Below are 23985 nucleotides of genomic sequence, written 5' to 3' on the forward strand. Positions count from 1 at the left end.
AAATAATGAATGGACTGAACTCCATGGAAGATGACTGCATACTCAGTTAAAGGTCTAATGCTATTATGGTGGGTCATGTATGTTTAAGGGGAAACGCCAGGGTCTCAGGGGGAGCCCAGAGCCGGGGGAGGGTTGGCAGGTATAAGTGACTCCTTAAGACCTGTTTGTCAGCTTGGAAATTTGAGTTTTAATACTGGTCTGGTACCATCACCCTTTTTAGTCAGGATGGGTTCCTCCAGGCACGCTTTGGGAAAGGTCACCAGGGCATGATCAACAGTGTTTTCCCAGGAGCCAAGATCCTGCAGTTAAATCCTCAGAGGAAGTTAGAATCCTGCCCCACTCATGTTGGCCTTCCTTGTAACTTGAAAGTGGATGATGGGACCCAGCCATAGCATCTGTGTGTCTAGTGTGTGTTTAATGTATGTGGATAGTGCATGTGTGTGCGTGTGTGTGTAATGTAGGTGTGTATAGTGTATGTGCATATAGTATGTGTGTGTAGTATACATAGTGTGTGTATACATGATGTGTGTGTTATGTATGTGTAGTCTATTGTGTGTGCATAATGCATGTGTGTGCAACATATATGTGTTGAGTGTGTGTGTATACAGTGTGTGTATATATGTGTGTGTGATGTATATGTGTGTGTATTGTGTGTGCATAATGCATGTGTGTGATGTATATGTGTTGAGTGTGTGTGTATAGTGTATGTGTATACGCGTGTATGATGTATGGGTATGTATAACTTTTGCACATAGTGCACGTGTATAGTGTGTTGTGTGTGTAACGCGTGTGTGTGTGCTCTATGTACGTCTCGTGTGTGTGTGTAAGTGTATGTGTGATGAGTGTGGTACGTGTGTGTGATGTACGGGTGTGCAGGGCATGTGGTGTGCGTGTGTGGAGGTGTGTGTGCGAGCACACGTACCGCGAGGAGGGCAAAATGGGACACAGAAGGAGGAAGAGAGTCATGGAGAAGGAAGGGATGAAGGAGGCAGGGTGGGGCCCGAGAGGAAGACGAGAAATCAGATCCAAAGCTGGAGGGACCTGGGGGAGGAGGAGGGGAGACTGGGAGAGAATGAGCCTCCTTATTTTAATAAACAGAAGAGGGGGGTCAAAGAAGTGTGACCCTGACGCCACTCGCCGTCCTCCCTCCTCAGCCCGTTGGCTCACGGGGCCAGGAAGTCAGCGCAGCCCTGGCGGCCCCCACCACGCTGCACAGACCCCGTGTTCCGGGCGGACTTGAACAGAGGGGGTAAGATGGCCTGTCTCTCAGCCTCGCCCACCGGTTGGGGACCAGCTGCCTGTGGCACTGTCCTCCCTGGCGGAGGTCAGCGATGTCCCTTTAGGCATCCCACCTGCGGCCCTGCACTGCCCATGAGCGGGAGGGCCGACTTTTCTGCTGGCCTCGGCTCCGGAAGTGGAGGAATTTCTGAGGCAGGTACCTTCCAGAATTCGAGACAAATCTTTCGGTCTTTTTACGGGAAGACGCAGGGCGGGCTGTGAGCCCTCCCGAACCCGCAGCCTCACCCCAGGCCCCGCCGCCAGACCCCGGGGGAAGCTCGCTCCGCAGACCCCTCGGTCCCCAGGGGTGCTCCGGTGGCTGAGTTCAGGGTGCACCGTGGGCACATCTGTCCCAGGCAGGTGTGGCAAAGGGAAAGCTCTCTGGGCGGGTCCCTGTGGAGCTTAGAGAAGGGACAGCTGCATGCCACAGGCAAACTGGCCTGTTCCTGTCGGGGCCCAGGCAGTGGTAAAGGAGGCATCCGGGGCAAACCGCCTAATGGGGTTCCTCTCTTTGCCTGGGGTTCCTCATCACTGAAACAGAGGCGAGAACAGCACCTCCTTGGTGGTGGGGGCGGGAGGCTGTCCTGAGGATTCAGGGATGTACGAAGTGCTCAGAGCAGCTCTGACACACGGTAAGCACGAACGGGATCTGTCATCACTATTTGGAAAAAATCCAGGAGAGTTCCATATCGTCCTGCATCTCTTTCCTGACCTTTCTCTTGTGTTTCCAAATGAGGAGCCCCGGTCAAAGGCAGGGTGACTGGAAGTGTGTGTCGAGGCCTCTGAGGTGTGTGGGCCACATGGCCCTCAAAGCTCTTACGGAAAGGCTGGCTCTCCTTTTAACTGGGCCACCACTTATATCTGTGGCTACCACACTAGGGTCATGGGACGGAGCCAAGGGCCCGGCCTCTACTTGCCTACACAGAACCTCGGCTACTCCCGGCAGCTGGATGGGAGGTGAAAACAGTGGTATTCTCCCGTGGATGGCCATCCAGAGAAAGGATCTGCAAAACTAGCGACATAATTAGGCAAATTTAGCAAGGGAGAAATGGACATTAGTTGCGTGTGTGTGTGTGTGTGTGTGATCAGTAAGAGCTTTAGTTCACCGAAACACTGACATGGAGGTATCAGCCCTTCCTGGACCAGAGTGGGTATCGGTCAGGCCTTCTCTGCCCAGGGTTAAGTGACTCTGACACTAAAGAGAATCCAGGCGTGCGACGTACATATGTGGTCTGGAGAAGTTCATCCTGGAGACACAGGAGTTTTTTAGAATAATCAACTCTACTTCTTTTCTAGAATATGACTGCTAACTAGTCTCCCAGGCAGACTGTTTCGAAGGTGCATTTGACAGGTAGCATTTTGTCGCCTCTTAAAGATCGTATTGTCTTAAGGAGAGGCAGAGATCCACCAGAAGGAGATTTCATTCTAATCCTGTCTTAGAACGGGTGAGGATCTAAAAAATCCCGAAGGCCTGCTGGGACCCATGTTGGAGGCTCAGTTCACCTGAGAGGTGTGAAACAAGCAATAGGAAGGCGTGGGGGAAACCATGAGACCCGCACAGAGGCCACCCTCCCAATTTCCTGTGGTCTTTGTGAGCAGAGCTTAGGCTCCCAGAGTGAGATGCTTCCTGAGGAACGCTTGAGGCCAGGGCCCGAGGCCAGTCTAGCAACTCTCTGACCTCATCTCTGTCCCCAGCTAACGGACTCAGGGACTCAGTGAGCACAGGGTGCCTCGACCTGATAGACCTTTCATGGGAAGCATGGCAGAACTCTTGAGCATTTTGATGAAACTCACGGGAAAAGAAAAAAATTAAATGAAACAAATCAACTGTAAAACAAGCCCCAAAGTAATCCCCTGCAGAGAAATACTGCACGAAGCTGCCGGATGGCAGCTGTACCGACCATGCAGATGGAGAATGTCATACCAAAGAAGTTCCACCGGGAGCAAGGATCAGTTTCTCCCTGGTTTAGCTATTGCCTCTCCCTGGTTTAGAGGTTTTAATGTTCCATTAAAAAATATTAAAAATCCACAAACCAACCCAGATGTTCCTCTCCTCTCTCCTGCTTCGTTTCGGCAGCCACACCATCTGGCTTCATGGCGCTAGATGTCTTTGCTGTCCCCATAGTCGTTGTAAGGGACGCTCAGGGTCTGCTCCTCGCACGTCTTCCTGAGGTCCCGGCTGAGCTCTGACCAGTCAAGTCCGTAGGGCTTGATCTCACTGTAGCGGCAGCCCAGGTACTTCAGGGAGCCACGTCGCAAGCTTATCTTGGGTTCCTGAAGGAGGCCATTGCACCAACTGCTGAGATCGCCTAGCTGGGAAAGGATGAGGCCAGCTTTCCTATGGATCAAGCGTGGAGGATACTACTATTAGTGTGAGACTTCGTTATTTCTTTTAAAGCCTTATTTGCTTTTGAGAGAGTGTGAGCAGGGGAGGGACAGAGAAAGAGGGGGGCAGAGGATCTGAGGTGGGATCCACGCCGACAGCAGCGAGAAAGACACGGGGCTCGAACTCACGAACCTCGAGATCTTGACCTGAGCTGAAGTCGGACGCTCAATCTGCTGAGCCACCCAGGCAGCCCTAGAGTGAGACTTTTCAACTCCAAGAGGGCACAGCCTAGTATGTTCTACCTGCTGGTCTAGCATGGGCACTTAGAACAGGAGTCTTCCATAAATATCTGTCAAGCAACTGGTTGGATGGACAGATGGGCGGATCGAAGAACAGTCTGGCCGTGCCAAGTGGGACAGGCACCAAAACAAAAGAGAGAAACAAAATGCCATGAGGGAAAATAAAGAAGAGAAAATAACTGATATTTTAGTGGGAATTTATGCCCTTTGAAAATCATAGAGTTGGCAGTTTTGAAAGACAAATCAAATCCGTTTTCTTTACAGCCAGCAATTTACCGTCATCAAATGACAAATAATGCATGTGAGTGAGTATTTGCCTTTTCCAGGCTATTTCAGAACTAAGCAGAAACAGCTGATATACTGAACTTTGGAGGATATCAGTGTAATGAATTATGCCCGTATGGAGGTAGTGGCAGTGAACTAAGGGCCAAGACAGCAATGCCCTCAGGGCACACTGATGCAGGGCCATTCTTGGGGGAAATGCAGACTCACGGTGGCACACGTGACCTAATTAGCCTTCAGGTGAGCTCATGCTCCATTCCGACTTCTATCTTGGAAGGCCAGGAGGCCATGGCCATTGCGCCCCAATCAAGAGAGAGAGGAACAGGAGGGGACGAGAGGGCACCTGAGCTGCTGCAGATCGCCAGTAGAGAGAGAAAGGAACAGAGGAGAGTGAGGCTGCCCCAAGTTCACGCACACTGGAGTGCAGTGATCCCTCTGGGCCAACACCAGAGCCTGGGGGCCTCCATGAGCAGCCTCGGGGAAGCAGCCCCACAGTCCATCTCACTGGAGTACAGCCTTCTTCCCTGGGCCCATTTACAGTGTCAGAGAGAGGGGCTGCCTGACAGCCAGCTGTCAGACTCACCGCCTCTCTGGGCCCTTAGAAGCAGCGACGGAGCAACGTTTCCCTCACTCAGCTGTGTTCCTCTCATTCTACAAAGGCCTGAGTGCTCAGAGACCCACGGCATTTCTCATTTGAAAGAGCTCGTGGGAGGCTGTAAAATGCCGTCGTGAAAAGCTCAGTGAACAGCACCCCTTGCAGGATTTATCAGCGGCTAAGCTAACTTCTCATGTGAAGAACCACTCTTTTCTAATCCAATCAACAATTCTTTCCAGAAGATGGAAGTTTCTGCATTCCGTTCAGGATGACCTTTCAGAGAACAATAGCCACATTCATTTCATTTCTCCCCTCCTGTCTGGCTGTGACTACCACCGGGGGCGATCTCATTGCGTTCCCGGGAGGCCATGCTGAGAGGCACAGAGATGATGCTGGAGGAAAGGTGTGGAGATTCAGCAGCACGGTCAAGGGGCTGAGAGAGGGTGAGGTCATCGGAGGGCAGTGGTATTTTCTCCGATGTCAGTGGTGGGTCAGAGGAAGTCAGACACTCCTCCTGCCGCAGAAATAGCATCTGATGCAGACCGTCTCTCCTCTGCCTCTCAGCCTCTGCAGTTTAGCCACACAGGCTTCCAGAAGTCGTCATCAACAGGGACTTTGGTGGCCCTTCCTCTTAATCTACCCCACTACATGTCATTAGTTGTTGACAAATTCTTGGAAGGTGAGAACAACCAATGTCGTTCTCAAAGTATTTCAACCCGCAAGTCAATCTGGAGGCCTCCGTGAAAGTTAAGGGAACAGACTTATCTGCTCACAGGAAGTATGTAGCCCACAGACCCTCTTCTGTTCACTCTCAAGACGAGCTCCAAAGTGGGCCGATGCATCTCAAGGCACAACGCTCTTCCCTTCCTGTGGTTCTCCCTGAGATCCGTGACACTGGAAAGTAAAACTTGATTTCCACAAGCTAATGAAATTACACAGTGTTTTCTAATATATAGCCTTGAGAAACCAGCATCACACATGGAAGGGTCTCCAGGGAGGAGAGTCTGCGAAGAGAGTGTCAGGTCAGCAGCACGCCCTGCTTTACAGGGGGATCCACGATTCTTCCCCTGCTCCCTTTCTTTATTAACCAATTTTCCTCCCGACTCTTGAGGTACAAGAGAGAAATTTTAAGAGCAATCCTAATGCCCTTGGAAATCAAGATGATATATGCAATGTTAGTGCTATTCAAATTGTGACATTTATGTTCCCTAACCAAGAACCGTATATATACACTCAATAAATGTCAGGAGGGAGGAAAGGGAGAAGGAAGGAGGGGGGAGCAGAAAGAAGGGAGGGAGCAGAGTGAGAGGGGGAAGGGAGGTGGGGGGAGAGAGGTGGAGAGAGGGGATAATATTAGGTATACATAATAATAAGGGCAGGAGTAATAATGTATAGACCGGAGGGGACATATCTTAATGTGTATCTTCTCTCTAACCCAGGGTTTGCTTTTTACCGAAACTGAGACAAAACAAATGAAAAGCCCCTTATGTATTTCCCTCTGTGACATAGCTCTGGCATCTGTTTGCCCAAGAACCACCAGTCTCTATAAACTGCAGGAAATAATTTATGAAATGCAGAAAAGATTCTTCCTAAACTTACACTTCAAATCACTGTATTTTGGAAGATACTCCTAAACTTCCTCCTTCTTTCAAAAGTAAGAATGCAGGAGGGAATGTCCTGAACAATGGTCTTCTACGAGAGTTTATAATTTCAGGTCACAAGAAGCACTCTGACACTGGGCCTCCCTCCAGTTCGCTCAGAGGTCAGATGGGTGGGACAACTTCTGGGTGATACTTTCGTGCAGCCTATTGGCAGGAGTGCAAGGATTCTTCAAGTGCTAGAGGATTCCATTGTGTTGATTGTCTTCATTTTCTTTCCTTCTTTTTTTTTTTTCTTAGTCCTTGGCTCTCCCCTTTTTTCTTTATGAACTCCTAACTAATTCAAGGACATACAGGTGCCAACATTCCATGTGAAAAGCCTCTTACACCGTCTATCTGAACATTCCAGTGCTTCTGCTGAAATCTGTTTTTCTTGGAATATATAGCCATGATGTAGAAACAAAATGAAGTTAGTATCTGCACACATCGTCCCCATTTGTCTCTTTCTAAGAATGTTATCTGAGTTGTATAACCTATAAGCAGTAGGGACTGAGTATTGAAAAGTTGCAGCTTCAGGGCCAGGGAAACACTATATTGTCCTAACTTTGGCCAAGATAGCTGTCAAGGTGGGTACTGACCACCACGCTGTCTTTCAAAAGAATGTGCAGTTGAGCTGAAAATACGCCTGTGCAATGCATATTGCATAAGCAAAGTTCATATGCAATAAATATGTTTGGATAACCCCTTCAATAAAATTCCTAATTTTCTTTCACAAGACTAGGCTTCTGGCTCCTACTGTGTTTTAGCATTTGGAATGCCATGTCAGCGTGAAAAAGAGGTGGGTAAAACAGGTCAAGGGCAAAGATTTTTTTTAGAGTTCAAGAAATGTATTCATGACTTGGCTGCTTAAATACAGCTTATCCAAAACTAATCTATATGAACTGGGCTGTGTAAAAGCACAGAACTTCCTTCTACAAGCAACTAAGCTCACCCAGGAAATCTCTGTGAATTCGTGGATTCAGTATTATGGTGTAGGAGGTACCAAATTTCAAAGAGCTGAAGTCTTTATGAGAGGCAATGAAGTTTATTAGTTACCTGGGGCCCAGTTCATCCTCACACCGCCAGGTGAATTCTCCAAAACTCTCATAGTGCTGGTTGTAGTGGTAGAGGACTCGGTGTAGGGTTGGAGAACCCAGATCCAGGAGGGTGTTATAGGCCGTCTGTTGCTCCTTCCCACTGGTGTAGCCATTGAAGAGATTGTAGATCTTATCTGCTATCTCTGAGGAGGACAACAAAGGTAAATAAATAAGATTTTTAACGTTTGTGTATACACGTGCAACATATGAGTGTGCACGTGTATGTAGATGTGTGTAATACATATCCGTGTGTGTGTGTGTGAGAGAGAGAGAGAGAGAAAGAGAGAGAGAGAGATGTTGCTTAAATACCAAACCTGGAGGCTGGAGACAGGGGTTTGAGTAACTCACTTTATCTCTGCCCCATTGTTTGTAGCTCTCTTTTCTATAAAATGAAAACCTTCAAATGGAATATTGCTGAGGTCAATTTCAGTTAGAACAGTCTCTGTCTTTGCCCATGTTTCCTGAAAATACAGTGCCTGAGGCAAAAGACTTCAGATTAATACTTTATTGGCAAGTGCAATCCCAGGGAAGCTGGAAGGAGGGAGGAAGGAAATGAAGCGAGAAAGGGGGCTGAGTGACTCTAAGGGAAGTGTGCTAAGGGAGCAGGTGGTAAGTTTTGCAGGACAGGATGTATGAAGCTACCAGAGCCCCACCAGTCTGTCCCAGGAGAATGGAAGCCTTTACCCCCAGCTCCCATCTGTGAATGGTCTGCAGGGACTTCTCACATTTGCCTTCATGAGCCATTAGCTCTCCCGCGCTTCCGGCTTGCATATGCTTGGGTACCAAGTGGGTCCTGCAAAAGCTACTGGGAATCCCTGGGTGGCAGCGGGTAGAGATTTGGCTCAGGGATGAAGTGAGGTAGTCAGGCGATGCCAGGGCAGCGTGAAGAACCCGGAGCGGTGAATGGTCACAATTTCTAAGGCAACCTTGGCCCCACGATTAGGATTTCAGGAACACCAAGCCTTTGCAAGCCCACCCCCCCGACCAGATATGAAAACACGTTTGCAGATCTGTGATGACACAGAAATTGAATCCAATACATCCTGCAGCTCCAAATGAGTAATCCTTCGGTTTAATTTAGAACTCTTATATTTCTCCTCCAAGGCATACATTGCTAAGACTGAACTTGGTGATGTGGCAAAGTGGCAATGAATTTGTATAGCCTTGGCATTTTTCCTATGGAGCTCCAAGCACTTTATCATTAAATGTTTTCGTATTAAACCTGTCAGAAGGGAGATTTGTTCACATTTCCTTCCTAAACAGCTGGGAACTGAGATCTGGAGAGCAGAACTGTGTCTCAGATCCAATGTTAAATCTGAGGATGAAGAAACTAAGTCTACAGGTTTCTGAGACAGAACTTTGCCCACTCGACCTCCTGTTAGCCAAAAGGCATAGCAACCTGATTCGCTGTCACAACTCCAAGTGAACTCAGGGACTGTTGGTAATGACAGTCATTGTTGTAGGAGTTTTATGGGTTGGAAGGAAGAAAATTTCTACTCCTACTCTGTCCAGACATTGCAATGATTTCCTTACTTTTCTATCTTGCCCATCGCCTATGAGGACGGGGGCCAGAGCTTCTTCCATGTCCTGAGTGCCCAGCACAGGGCCAAACAACATAGTAGTTAAAGAACATCTTAGCTAAAAGAATAGAACTCATGATCTATCCAGTGATATTTCTCTATCCCACGCTCTACCAATCCTTTAGCAATCAAACTCTGATGGCCAGCACCTTAACTGCGTTAAAAATAACTTCAGTCCAGAAATCCACTGAGATATTCAGGATTTTTAAATTCTCAGGTTGTTAAAATAGGATCAAGAGGTAAAGTGGACAGTGACTTAGAATATAACGAGTACCTCTAGTTACTTATTAACGGTCTCTCGATTGTCAAGAAATTTACGTATATAAACTCTCATCCTCACACCATCACTGCAAGATGGATACGAATGTCTGTATCCTACACACGAGGACATTCGGAGAGAGGCCAGGTCACCCACCCAAGGTCACATAGCCAGTGTGGGCTGGAGTCACGATTTAAAACCACGTCTGTCCTCCGTTACTCTTTGGCACTAATGCTCAGGGGATTGGAGTGTTTCACCAATTTGAGACACAGGAGGCAGAATCCTGGTGGATGCACATCTGAGGTGACTGTTTCTAGTAGACCCATAGGTGGCCCCTAGGTGTCGAGAAAGAGGGACTCCCAGTAAGTATGCAGGGAGCCTGTCATTTCTGGAGCCGAGAGAGACAGGAACAGAGAGACCAGTCTAAGAGCCGTATTGTTTGCAGTGAGAGGAGGGGAATGTGTACTGAGAGAAGAAAGACCAGGGGAGGAAGAATGTGGGCAATCAGACCAGAGCCCAGATAGGGAGGGCTGGGGTTCTGTTTATTGATGCCTCTCTGTTCTTATTTCTGGTGATGGGAAATAGCATCCCTGGCCCCAGGCCCTGGTAATGACTGTCTCCGCAGAGGAACGGAGATGGCTGAGAAGGTGTTTTCGGGTGTATTTACTATTCTCATAACACAACAGTAATATCCAACTAGAGAAGGCTGATGCTTTCCATTAGCAGCAGCACATATGCCCGAGGCCAGGTGGGAGACGCCCGGATGCCACCATAAATCTCCTAAAACCAAGATAATCTAACTCCAGGGTGTGCTTACAAGCCTACATCAGTAAGCGCGATGCTATATTCAGAGGGATCTATATGCTAGGTTCCTGGCGCGTGAGTATTTCTGGTTCCTCCTATTTCCACGGACGAAATTTAGAGATGTTATTTCATTAACTTTCATAGCATCTCAAGAAGTCATTAACTCAAAGAATGGAAAAGAATACAAGGTATTTTTAGTTATCATTTTACCCAGCTTTCAGCTTCACAGAAGTCTTGGGCTATCCAAAACAGGGATACGTCCTTCCTCTCTTTAAAATGCATGGTGTTCAGGAATACTTAAAATGCAGGTGGAGGGATGGCAGGGAGTCTACAGACATAACTCGTCACAAAAAATCAAGCTGAGTTACTAGTTCTTAAAAGGGAAACGATACCTCTTAGGGAGCAGAATAAACCAACAGGGCTGGGACTTAAGCCCTCAGACACAGAGGATGGTTAAGAACAGGCACCGTGGCATATAGCATCATATGAAGGTGAGTTCCACCACACTAGCTGTGTGGCCTTGGACAAATTACTTAACCTCTCTGGGTCCTAGTTGACTTTTCTGTTCTGTGACGGTGAATAATATACACCTTCCGAGATTATTGCGGGACTAAGTGGTGTTAAACATAAAGCCTTTCTTCAGCACAATGTCTGGACACAGTAAGCATACATGTATTCATCCATTCAATACAATCACCATGTACTTGGTATTTTTCTAGGCACTCAGGCTACATCAGGGAGAAACTGACAGAAGTCCTCACCCTTGAGGCGCTACGGTCCAGTGGTAGGAGGCATTTAGGGGAGCAACAACCATAGCAAGTACAATAGAGTCTGTAAAAAAGTGGGAGAGAGTCAAGAGGAAGAAGGAAGAATGGGGGAGCTGTGTGGGGCCCTGAGATTTTTCAACACGTGGCCATGATAGGTCTTATTTTTTTAAATTTTTTTTAACGTTTATTTATTTTTGAGAAACACAGAGAGACAGAGAACTAGCAGGGGAGGAACAGAAAGAGAGGGAGACACAGAATCTGAAGCAGGCTCCAGGCTCCGAGCTGTCAGCACAGAGCCTGACACAGGGCTCAAACCCACGAACCACGAGATCATGACCTGAGCCAAAGTCAGTTGCTCAACTGACTGAGCCACACAGGCGCCCCCCCCCCACCATGATAGGTCTTATTGAAAAGATGACCCTGGAGCCAGGACCTGGAGGTCTTGGGAGGGGATGAGCTGCAGGGAGACGTGGGGAAGAGCATGCCAGGGAGAGGCAAGCCAGCACAGAGCTCCTAGGCTATGGCGGGCAGCATATCTGAAAACAGCAAATAAGCCACCATGTTTGGAGTAAGATGAGTGAGAGTCGAATGATGGTGGATGTTATTTTATTATTATTATTTACTATTATGATTATTACTGGTTCATCACTAGATTAAGCTTTTCCCAATGCCATGAGAGAGATACTGAAACACAGGAGTCCAAGAGACTGTGGGAAATAGTCTTATTTGAATGAGGGGGGGATTCCTGGGGCAGAAGTGAACTTTCTTTTACCCCAGCAGTGGCTGCTCTTTTTTTTTTGTTTATTTACTTTTGAGAAAGAGAGAGAGAGAGAGACAGAGACAGAGAGAGACAGAGATTGAGCACTAGGGCGTGAGAGCAGGGGAGGGGCAGAGTGGGACAGAGGATCCAAAGCAGGCTCCACGCTGACAGCAGAGAACCTGATGTGGGGCTCGAACTCACCAACTGCAAGATCATGACCTGGGCTAAAGTCGGACGTTTGACCCACTGAGCCACTCAGGCATCCCAGTGGCTGCTCTTTTTACTATGAAATAAATAAGAATCTTGGAAGCATCTATACCTCCTAATGGCTTCCTTGCTGCTATAACGAAAGTTCCTTGAATGGAGGTCCTAAGGCACCATTGTCATGAGTCCCTGGGTCTGTCTGGCCCCACAATGAAGTAACTGATCACAGAATTCTATATGAAAACATGAGGGCAAGGAACCCCACCTGGCTTCTATCTTTGTCCTTCTTGGCACTGTCCACACCGCCCGCCCCCACCCTCCAGCCTCTGTCCCCTTCCCCTGCAGCCTCTCACCTCCCCCGGCTGCTCTGTGCTGCCTTCACACCCGTGATTCTCAGCCCTGGGAATAAAATTTGATTCTCCACCTGGAAGTCCTGTGAAAAACACAGATTAATGGTTTCTCTGGAGTTCCTGATTCGGTAGGTCCAGATGGAACCTGAGAATTTGCCTTTCTAGCAGGTTCCAAGGTGAGGCTGCTGCTATTGGTCTGATCACACTTTGAGAACCACTACTGTAGACAAATTAATTCTCTCAAGGGTTTCCTTGCTTCCTCTGGGACCGGCAATATGGCAAATAGCTCTCCCTTTCCCCTTGACCTTGGCAAACGCTCCTAATGTCCCTGTGTTGGCAGAAACCTGCCTGAAGCATTCTCCCACACAGAGGAATCCTCCCATGCCCCCAGAGAAGGGCAGCCTCTCAGCCTCTCATGAGTACTTGCAAACAATTTACTGCTCTCTCTGTACATACATAAATGTCCCTCCACCTTAAAAACTCACCTGCCTCTTCCTATTTCCCCCTGCTTATTTCCTGACCATTCTTCCACGAAAGAATCTGGCATCTAATTCATCTTTTCCACCTCATTTCTCATCACCATTTAGGGCAACTTCACTGTCGACATGAAAGTCCTCTTTAAGACTAGATCCCCCAGCCATCAGGAGTCAATTATCCTGTCTGAGACCTTCTCCAGCTTTGTCCCAGTAAATCCCAGGATCACATACTGTCAACACAACCTCCTTTCAAACTTCCTGTACTTTTTCCTGCCGTCAAATCTGTCCTTCAGTGATGGAAACCACCGCTCACTTCAGGCATCGGCTCTGACTGCCTCCTTCTCTACCTGGCACCATCCACATGGCCCATGGCCTGTGCCCTCGGCCGGCTTGCTCCATCCTTTGTCTCTTCTCTGTCTTCACACAGGCTCCTGGGATCTGCTGGGGGGACAGTCACAAGCCACTGAGCTAGGTAGTTCTGCTTGTGCTCCGTTGGCATTCTCAACACACCCCTGCCCAGCCCTTCTCACAACATATGACGCCTAGCATGACCTCTTTCTCTCCTGTCCCACATCCAAGCCATCGGCAGATCCTCTTGGTCCTACCATCAAAATAACTTAGGACTGGCCCACTTGGCACCACGGCCCTCGCAAGCGTCCCCTCTCCTCTGTCACTGCCACAGCCTTGGCTCCCCACTTCTATCTCGGACCTGCTATCTGGAGTCCACTCTCAGCACAGCAGATGAATGCTCCCGGACAATGTGAAGTCCAATCACGTCCCTCTTCCGCTTGAAGGGCTCCATTGCTTCCCTTCCGAATCCCAGGTTGAATGCTCAGCCCTGCACTGGGGCCCCACGGGATCCGCCCCACCGTCCCTCTGAACTCCTCTTTGCCCTCTCTCCTCCCCATCCCTCTCCACCATGGGGGCCTCCTTCCACATCTTTAAACACACCAAGCATCTCTTTCGTGCTGCTCCTCCTTCTGCAATGATTTTCCCCCAGTATCAGCGTGCATTCTTCTCCACCCTCTTCCCAAACCATGCCAGTTAAGATTCTGCCCTCAGCTTGGAGACCCGGCTGGTCTTATCATGGACACTAGCTCGTTCCTCCCGGGAAGGGTGCTTTCGGGAGAACATGACGAGAAACTCACTGGCTCAGTGGCTTTAGTGTCATGATGTGATAAAATTCTTCATGGGAAAAGTGTGCGTACAAGGAATAGAGAGAGTCTAGCTTCCTGCTGGGTAATTAGGAGCCGAGGTCATGCTCCGGGTCACTTAAAAGGTAATTCCCATTTGTTACTAGATTTAAACTCAGACCCAAGTGAGTTATATTTATGACCACCATCTGGGTTTGAAGGAGGCAAAGCATATGGTTTTTCGGTACAGCTGCTAGAACTGTATTAATTTGTGAGGATCCCCTCAATTAGTCCAGGCCATTAATCTGCACGTTTGCCCCCTACAGGACCCCCTTTTGGCTGAAGAGTAAAAGCACCTGGTGACGCTGTGTCATTCTCTCAGCAATAAATTGACTCTCCTGCTCCCAGCTGGTCTGCTGGGCTTCCAGACACTCTGCTCTGTCAGGGAGCCCAAGGGGGCAGCCGCACGTCTTGATTCACTTTGGGGGCTGAATTAACCCAAAGGAGCCCCACAGAGAAGCGGAAGAGTGGTCTCTCCCAGGCCAGCTCTCTACGTTGGCCATTCTTTGGTCCAGTGTCACGGTCTGTCCATCTGTTCCCGCAGGTAGCACTGTGCTACAAATCTCCTACCTGCTGATCCCGCCCCTGATGCCCCACCAGCCTGCGGCCTCTTCCGCAGGCAAGTACGAGGGCCTACTTCTGCCGGCAGAGACATCAGCAAATTTTCCAAAACAGAAATAACTGGGGCACCTTCCCACAACCTGCTCCTCTCTGGCTTGGAGTAAGAAATCAACAGATGATGACATAAGGGGGCCACCGGTCCTGTCCAGATAGCCTCTCATTGCAACCCCAGACTCTGGTTTCATCATCTAGGGATTTCGAGACCTTCCAAAGTCATTTGGTCCATACCCTATCAGCCAGGCAGTGCTCACTCTGGAGAGAAGCGTCCCAGTGGATTCTCATAGTTCTAAAAAGGGGGATTTTTCCCCCCCGCCACCTAACTTGAACACTCTGCTTAAAATGTAGGTCTTTTATTCATTCAAAGACAGGTTTTCACTCTTTTACACAATGACCTTCTAAATATCTAATTTAACATTATAGGCAAAGTGGGAACTGATGTCAAATAATGGGTCTGAGTGCCGAGGCTGTTAGCTGCTCACTTTGTGACCCTGGTCAGCTGTTCACTCGGCTCCGAATCTCAATTTCTGCACCCATAAAATGGGGGCAATCCATTCAGTAAATGCTTACCAGGTCCCTATCGGAAAGCAGACTCCGCATGGTTAGCGGCGGCATTTCTGTAGTCACGGAGACTTTGAGGCTGGAATTCTAAGCTGAGCCAGTTTCATCCAGAGAAATGTTGTGGCCAAGCAATTTGCTCATACCCTTTACATCACCTCATTTGGGCTCCTGACTCCAGTTGTATCAGGTTGGCCATGAGGGGCGCCATCTTAGAATGTATGTTCCCTAACATTTACTGCACCGTTCCTACGGGATGGGCACGAGAAAAAGACTTAAAGTAAATTCACTCATTTGATTCTTATTAGACTCTTATCAGGTAGGGTAGTCTTATCCCTTCCCCCATTTTATAGATCAGTAAACGGAGACATGAGGTGAGGTCAGCTGCTCAAGGTCAAGTAGCCAGCAGATCAGGAATCTGAACCTGGATGGTCTGACTCCAGAGCCTAAATTTTCCTGTCACCAGTCGGTCACCATGCTGCCTTCCTTCGAAGCGTTAGGGACGTGACAGTGAGCCAACAAACCATATTCCATTCTAGCAGAACTCACTGTCCAGTGAGAGATACTGGGCCCGTGAGGATACTAACAAACGGAGATGAATGTTCCAAAGGAAAGTAACGTGGTGCTGCGGAACCTCCAGCAGTGCCTGTCCTGAGGAAGGGACACTGGATCCCAAATCTGCAGGTGGAGGGGAATTAATCAGTTCGCTCAGGGCTGGGGGTGGAGAGCACTGGAGGCGAGACCGGCGGCGGGAGCGAGCGGAAATGGCGTGGGGGACCTGAGAAAGGTGGTGAGGCAGAGACGCAGAGATTGATGGGGAGAGGGGACAGGAAGAGGCTGGCAAAGTGGGCCAGGGTCGCCTCAATCAGGTCCCGTGTGTCTGGTGAGTATTTTGATCTCTGTCACGAAAGGCATGGCAATCCTTGAAGAGTTTTAAGAAGGGGCCCGAGCAGGGGCAGATCGCTGTGTGGAAAATAACCGCGCTCTTCACAGGCCACACGTGTTCAGTGAGGTGGTAACTGCGAGGATCCTTCCAGGAGCTGTGAGGGCTACCGCGTCAGTGGTTCCAGTTAACGTAGGTCTGGGGCGCTCCTCCCCGTGTGTTTTCACATCACTGTGCGCGCCCCTGGAACGCTGCGGGGCCGTGTCCCTCACGGGCAACCCGATACACCTGGAGCCAGGAGCCACCCGGAAGGCCACCGGCGGGGCCAGCAATCAGCCTGGCCACCCCACTTCCCTTCCTGAAACTTGCACGGCTGGAGCTCCCACAGTCGGCCCGTGTCTCCACTCACGTGCAAATCAAATCGGCCCTAGGCCACCGGAGAGACGGCGGTGGCTGGACAGGGCACTGTGCTTGGCGTCAGAGCTCTGCAGAAGGGGTGCCCGGGACGGCCAAATCCTGGCTCTGGAGGCCACGTGATAAGCCTCAGAGCAGGGGACGCTCTCGAGACACGCCAGGGGGCAACATTTGGAAGGGGATCTCTAGCAAGTGGGCTGTTTGTGCCACGGATGTTGACGGAGGCAAACCCCTTAAGTGACAAGGGCCTATTCCGGTGCACTGAAGAGGGACAATTCTCTACCAAGGGACTGGCCCACGGATACTCTGAAATACAGAATTAAGGATTTGGAAACATCTTTGGGGGGGGGGGGAGATACGGTAATTAATTCCCCACCTGCAGACTCTCTTATGCTTTAATTCAAAATAACCCTTCAGATGTGCACAAACACATGAAGCCAGCAAGTGCCCAGATCAGGGTACTGAGGGCCGAGGTCACGGGCACTTCGGTGCACACCCAAGCGTTTGGTGTTGTCGCCTGTGCGTGCCCAGGGCTTTCGTCAGCGTGTCGTGCCAGCTGTCTGACTCTCAGACCGTGTGAAATAGCGGCAGACCATGAGGCTTTCCACCAGAGGCAGAGGCGGAGGCGATCAGACAGGTGCCGCCCCTGGGCTGGGCCTCGAATCCTCCCCCTTCTCCGCGGAACCCACGTTCTGTCTGACTCCCTTACTCCCGCTTTCGGCCCCCCGCAGGCTCTGCCGGCCCCAGCGTCACTCACCTTGAGCTTTGACATCATCCACCACGGGGCAAGGGGTCTTTACGATCACGTCGCTGGGCCTGGAACGCCGTCCGGTGTTGTCCACGCCCCACAGGGTGAACCTGGCAGAAGGGGGAGGAAACTGTCATCAGACAGAAGCTGAGGGCCTGGCTGACAGTCAAGCTGTGTTTGGGCGGGTTTGGCCCCGGCCGTTCTCACAGCCTTGTGTCAACGTGCTGCTACCACTCACGTCATGAGGTGCGTAGCCCAGAGCCTCTCGTGGCTTCCCGGCGGGTCCTGGGTTGTAACGGGGTGCTTCGGGTATACTACTTGGCAGAAGGCATCAGGGCACCGAGCAGTGGTTCTCAAAGGGGGGCCCTCAGCCCAGCGGCATCGGCCTCACCTGGGTACTCGGCAGCCATAAAAGTTCTCCCGTCCGGCCCAGACCTACTGAATTGGAAACTCCAGAGGGGTGCTCTAACAAGCCTTCTACTTCTACTCTGACGGCCACTGAGCCGAGCGAAGACGTATGTGTCCAAGGAACCTGGGGTCAGAACTCGGGTCCGAGGCCCCACTCCCCACCGTGGGGAGTTACAGCTAAATCCTCTGAGCTCTACTTTCTCTCACCTGTGAAACGGGATGATGATGAACCCGCCTGCAGGTCCCTGTGAGGCCGAAATGAGATCATTACGTCCCGAAAGACCGAGGACAATACCCGGAAACCGGCGACACTGAGTAAATCACGTTCATTCTGTTCTGTCCTGTCTTGTGCTCAGATGGCACGGTGACACAGAGGGCCGAGGACAGTTTCTCCCTTTTGAAGTCAGAAGCGGAACAGCCAGCGTTGAGGGGTCCTGACTTGCCTGTGGCTGGGGGCCTGCTTCCCATGTACGGCTAGTTCCACCCCACCACGGACCAGAAGCCCCAAGTGGAAACGCGGGCTGCTGGGACTGAGAATGTGACGAGCTGCCTGGGGGCAGGGCCCAGACCACACCTGTGGGCCCCGCAGGACTGCCTGGGCTCCTGGCTGTCAGTCAGGCTGGGGCCGGTGCTAGGCTTTCCCTCCTATGTCCACAAGGCGGCTCAGTCTGTTCCACTGGCCTCTGCTCCTTGGTTCAGATCCACCATCTTGCCTGGTCCTAAACCTCATCTGACCCTGGTCCAAATTCCGGCACCCTGCTACCCTTCTCTCCCTGCCAGCCCTCTCCTCCTAGGTCTGAGTGGTCCCTCTGTGCCACACCGGCCCCACACAGCTTCCCAGTGGCTGCTTGGATCCTCAGCAATGGCGGTCACTGGAGTTTCTCATCCTCTGGGCCTCCCAAGCAGGCTCCACAATGTCAGTGCAGAGCCCGACGCGCGGCTCGATCTCACAAACTGTGGGATCTCAACCGGGGATTCTTAAACATTTTTGTACTGTGGACCGAGAATCCTCAGAAGAATGTTTTTTTAATGCATTAAACAAAATGCACAGATAGGATGGCAAAATAAGCCAGCTGGGCTGAAATGCACGTCTCCTTCCGTGGAGCCCAGGAGAAGAACCAGCCCTAAGCCTTCGTGTGAGTTAATGAGGTCATGGCAGCAGCCTGGAGTGGCTGGGGAGCGAGAAGCTGTGAGTGAAGAAAATGCAAACCCCGATTCAATTCTGAACCACCGCCACACCCCAGACAACCAGCCTGCAATTCTGCGGAAGTTACTCCGTGTTGCTGAACCTCTGTTTTCCTCAACTATAAAATGGGAGCAAAACCCCGACCTCACAGGGTCCCCGAGGCTCCCACGCATAGTAAGCACTCCATAAACGAAGGCTGACCTCTCCATTTTAATGATCAGAAAACTTAGTTGCAATCTTGCTTAGAATTACTTAGTGCTTAAAAACAAAACCAGGCTAGGGGCCAAGTGTTTCCAACAACTAATCCAGGGCTCCCTCCTTGCACAGGGACTGAAGGTCTGGCTTCTCCTGATCCTCTGCGGAGAGGAACGACTCTCCCGGGCCCTCCACGGCCCTCTTCGCGTGATCTGCAGCGCCACCTAGTGGAGTGCCGCAGAGCTGGCTGCTACTTCTCTCGCCACCCCCCCCCACCCCCCCCCCCCGGGGCGGGGTCTCTGACTTCCCCGGTAATCAACACGGACAGAAAGTTCGTGTTTTACGAGACAGCAATACTGGAAGCTCCCCAAAGATAGCAGAGTGGGAGAAGGTATCGGTCTCCGGTCTTTGATCAGGAAATATGGCCCAGTCAGGCCAACATGAGGAGGGTCCCAAGATGGGTAAGGGCTGGCTCATAGGAATTTCAAAATTCCTAATTAACAGTTGTGACTTAGTGGCAGGAATTATTGAGCCTTTGTTAGAAATGAGAATTCCAGTTTCACCGAATTGGAGGCATTTGACAGCAGGCGAGGTGGTCCACCCTCCCTAATCTTTGCTCCTAAAGCTAAGAAGCTTTGCTCATACAGGGTTCGTGCTGCCCAACAGCACGAGAGCCGCTAAGAATCACAAGTAGGCTCTCTGTATTTCCCAGCTCCTCTAGAATATCCCTTGTCTTTATGTACTTTACTCGTATGGCCCCCTGGTTACTCTTTTTCCTAGATTGAAGATATGCAGGCTGAGCATCTAAGTTCATTTTGCAATCAATGCCACTCACACTTCTAGGGCTTTTCACCTCTGAATTCTTTAACTGTGGAAATGGAGATGATTTATTCTGGCTACTCTGACTCTATTCTTGTGACCTCATCTGTAAACTGTTACATGTTTTTCATACCGATGGGGTCAAAAGGTCCCAGAATGACGTCACTAGGAATTCTGCTTCTCCCCCTCCCCGCCAATTTTCCCATCATGACTTACACTCCTTCCATGTCTCCCTCTTTTGGAGTCTTTTACGTCTCTGCTTCACCAAATATTTGACAATTGTTCCAGGAGCTCAGGGCAAAATGAGGAAGAGCTCCCTGAGAGCACAGGGCTGTTCCAAGTGCCATGATACAGAAGTCCACTGTATTTCCTTTGAAGAAAAGTGCTGACCATCTCTAACCTCTAGAAACTCTCTCAAAGTCACTAGAGCTAGCTTTCTAAAAAAGCAGAGTTCTTGGGGCACCTGGGTGGCTCAGTCGGTTGAGCCTCCGACTTCAGCTCAGGTCAGTTGAGCATCTGACTTCGGCTCAGGCCATGATCTCGCTGTCCATGGGTTCGAGCCCCATGTCAGGCTCTGTGCTGACAGCTCGGAGCCTGGAGCCTGTTTCGGATTCTGTGTCTGCCTCGCTCTCTGCCCCTCGCCCACTTGGGTCTTTCTCTCTCTCTCTCTCTCTCTCTCTCTCTCTCTCTCTCTCTCAAAAATAAACAAACATTAAAAAAAAAATTTAAAGAAAAAAAGCAGAGTTCTTGGCATTCTACACCTTTCATCTAACAAAATGAATAATCTCCCCTGACTTACAGCATTCACTCTATTTTTCCGGACTCACTTTCTTCCATTCCCTTTTACTCACCATCTGCTTCTGCTCTATGGGACTACTCGCTACTCACCTTCATGCCTCTTTGCTTTTGCCCTTGCTGGCTCCCTAGGCTGCTGTGCCTTTTCCAACATCACTCTACCTATGGAAATCGTACACAACCCAAGTCAGACGATGTCCACTCTAGTCAGAATTCACCATTCCTTCCTTTTGCCTTCTACCACACGTTCCTTGTTCTCCCATCTAGCATTTCTTTCTTCCTACCCGATATGAAAGTGACTTGTTTGTATCTGTCCTCTCTGCGTGGCAGAGTCTCTGAAGGATGGGGCTATCCGGTCTTTCTTCATCCTCCCTTTCCAGGCCCTAGAAAGCTCTCCATAACGCCGATGGGGAGAGGACTTGAGAAACTCAAAATATTTCCCCAAGTTTCTGAAGGAACTCAAGCAACAAAACAGAAGGAGCTTAGAGCCTCAGGACGTTCAGGGTAAAGAATCGCTAGGCGGATGTGTGTCACTCACATGTAGATGGTGTCCGGTTCCAGGCACCGAATGATCAGAGAGATGGTGGTAAGCTGCTTGTCTGGCACCTGAGAGGGCATGGCACAAGGAGACTTGGCTCCAGAGATGATGTCGTCCACAAAGCTCAGCACCGTTTCTGCCCAGGGGGAAGGAACGGAAAAGGCCATGAGAAACAACAACGGCCAAGCGGTGAGGGCATGGCGTCAGTTCAATGAGAACTTAACATTAACACTGCTTGGTCCCCAGTCTTCTCGAATTGCTGCAGAGAAAAAAGACCTAGAAGGAATTGGCTCTTTTGTTTCGTGTTTCGTCAATTTAGAGCCGTTTGTCCAGAGTGAATGCAGATACAACTCCGGATGCAAGACATGCATACCCCATCTGTGAGCTCTTTTATGAAATGTTCTTGGCGAGGGCAGAGAACAGCTGCTGTGGTCAGTGGTCACTGCCAGACCTTTGCAGTACCTGTACACAGCAGGAAAAGAGCCTTCGGGGAAGCAAGAGACATTCTCCACACCCGAAGGCACGGCATAGGTCTCTCAGCCCGAGTGATGGTTTCAAAAGAAGCCATGTACCCTGAGTCGGACTGTGGATGCCACTCTCCCATTGGCAACCACACTCACGCGTAAGTCTTAGGCACGATTTATGTTGACCTTTCCCTACGTGTAGGCAGCAAAATCCTAAGGCATGGAACATTTCTCATGGGGCGTTTCCCATTCTTTAAGACTTCCCTCTTCTAGCTGGACCTGGGAAAGCAGAGTTTGCTTTAGGACAAGACACGGGGTAAGCACATCTGTTTGCACATGCTTGTGCCTGGAGGGGGGTTATTAGCAAAGGAATTTTTTTTTTTCTGTAATCATGGCAGTGGTTAGCACAGAATTGTTTCCTAATTGTGGGCTAGGATAACCAGTGTACTGTATTGTTGTTTCTTTGTGAGTGTGCCTAGAGGCAGTGAAATGGACACCTCTGTAATAAACAAAAAGAAAAACAAAATCAAAACAAGACTTTGTCAGATAGCTCGCCATGCAAAAACTCTTATGTGGGCAAGATGGCTGTTCTAGCTTGTCCCCGCTCCTCCTGCACTGCCCTGGGACACAGGGGACCGGGAGCAAAGGCCAGGAGGCAGGGCGTTTTTCTTCTCTCTTCTTTTCACCAATGGATCAAGATGAGCCCACGAAGTCAGAGATGCTCACCTGTCTCCACTTTGGAGTGGTCCATCCTGTCAGTGACCTTTTCTTGACGGATGAGGTAATCTACAATCTGCACCCCGATCGGAGGCTCTGAGTGTTCCCACTCCAGGACCACAAGGGTGCTGCTGGGCTCGTGAACCGTGGAGAGTCTCAGCCTGAGTGCATACAGAAAGAAACAACACATGGGGTCCCTGTTGATACCTTCAATTTTTTTCTGATACTGGCCATCTTCTCAACTGTTACACCCTGAAGTCTTCCTTCTAACCTTTCTTAACCAACTGCTACAATGATCTCTCTGAGCGCCTGTCTCCTTTACTAGAGACCAATGGTTCTTGAAGATCCCGGAAATCTACATTTTATTACTCTAAGTGCCTGTTACAGGTTAGGAACTCAACCTATATTTGTAAGTAAGTGACTCAAAAATGAATGAACCCCTGCATCTTACAGGGTCAATGGATAGGGCTTATAGGGTCAATGGATAGGGCTTTCGGGGTGGCCCTTTATATGGCTTGGAAATACAGTTTCTGGATTTGCTCTTGAAAATAGGAAAATGTGCTTAAAAAAGCTCATACGAAGGCTCAGTGAAGGTGGTGTCTTGGAGAGCCCTGCATTAACAAGGCCATGATCAGCTCAGTTTCCATAGTGTTACCAGGATCTGCCCTGTTGGGGGGAACGCTGGCTTCCATCCTTGCTATGGATCTGCTGGCCAGGCTTTGCAACAGGCTCGGTGTGGAGGCAACACACATGGGGGCTTTACTGGACAAGAGAGATGTGACAACATGTTAATAAGTTCTCTTCGGGGTGATGTCCTGTGTCTGCAAACTCTGATTTCAGTTTCTTTCTTTGCTCTCGGGTTTCTTTGAATATCCTGATTCCCAACTCCAGTATTTCTTTGCTTTTTCCAGTTCATAGTCTCCTCCTTCCATGCAAATTGTCTATTTTGGCCACTCTTTTGCCTTCCCATCTCATACCTCTTTGTACTCAAGACACATTATTGACATTTGGTGGTATGGATCTCCTAATGGTCCCCGTGGTTTCAATTTGCTGCCTTGTTCTGACTTTGTATGTGTGTCTCACGTTTCTCACTAGCTTCCAATTCCCTGTTTCTTCCTAGACCACGGGTTTCTGGGGATGTTCCCAGTTCCTGTTCACTCCAGTCTCCCTCCTTCACATGCATCCCTGCCATTCACCCTTGGCCTCGGGTCCCATATCTCACAACCTCCCACAATCATTGTCCTCTGGTCTCTACTCAGGTCACAGATGCCTGTCACTGGTCTCAGGGATCACTGCGCAAGGTGCTGTGGATGGAGCACACTAAAGCAAAAGTCAATTTCAATTCAGCAAATATTTGTTAAACACCTATTGTAAGAATGACTTTGGGGCTAAAGATGCAGGGGAGTGGTCAATAGACAACTATACATGTGCTTATAATAATGTGTGATAAGAACTTTAAGAAGAAATCACGGGAAGCTATGGGAGCAATAGCAAGGAATTTAACCAGTGGGAAAATAATGCAAAACACATGCTCTTTAGTGGCTTACTATGAAGGAGCTCATAGTTTGCATATGACATTAAAGATGGAATAGACCCAAAACAGTGCGGATATTGACAAATTCATTAATTAGAGTCATATGCAGAGTGCTATTTTGAAGAAAAAGCATTAGGAAGCTTAAGTGAGTAACTAAGCCTTTCTGAGAACTCAGATTCTTTGAAAATATGGACTGAAGCC

General features: G+C 49.5%; 1 protein-coding gene across 3 annotated transcripts in view; it reads right to left on the reverse strand.

Moving 5' to 3' along the window:
- Window positions 1–678: 678 nt before the first annotated feature.
- Window positions 679–23985, reverse strand: part of ASTN1 (astrotactin 1) — a 302406-nt gene continuing 279099 nt past the window's right edge. For 2 of the 3 annotated variants that reach the window (XM_042975952.1, XM_042975954.1), the window contains exons 19-23: window positions 22260–22411; window positions 21070–21205; window positions 17138–17238; window positions 7474–7657; window positions 679–3616 (exon numbers count right to left, since the gene is read on the reverse strand). In XM_042975952.1, coding sequence (XP_042831886.1) covers window positions 3379–3616; window positions 7474–7657; window positions 17138–17238; window positions 21070–21205; window positions 22260–22411 — 811 coding nt within the window. In that variant the 3' untranslated portion in view covers window positions 679–3378. Of the gene's footprint in view, window positions 3617–7473; window positions 7658–17137; window positions 17239–20616; window positions 20694–21069; window positions 21206–22259; window positions 22412–23985 lie in introns of those variants that run through there. The other variant, XM_042975953.1, reaches the window with a different exon arrangement.

The sequence above is a fragment of the Panthera tigris genome, chromosome F3, assembly GCF_018350195.1.
Source record: "Panthera tigris isolate Pti1 chromosome F3, P.tigris_Pti1_mat1.1, whole genome shotgun sequence".
NCBI lineage: Eukaryota > Metazoa > Chordata > Mammalia > Carnivora > Felidae > Panthera > Panthera tigris.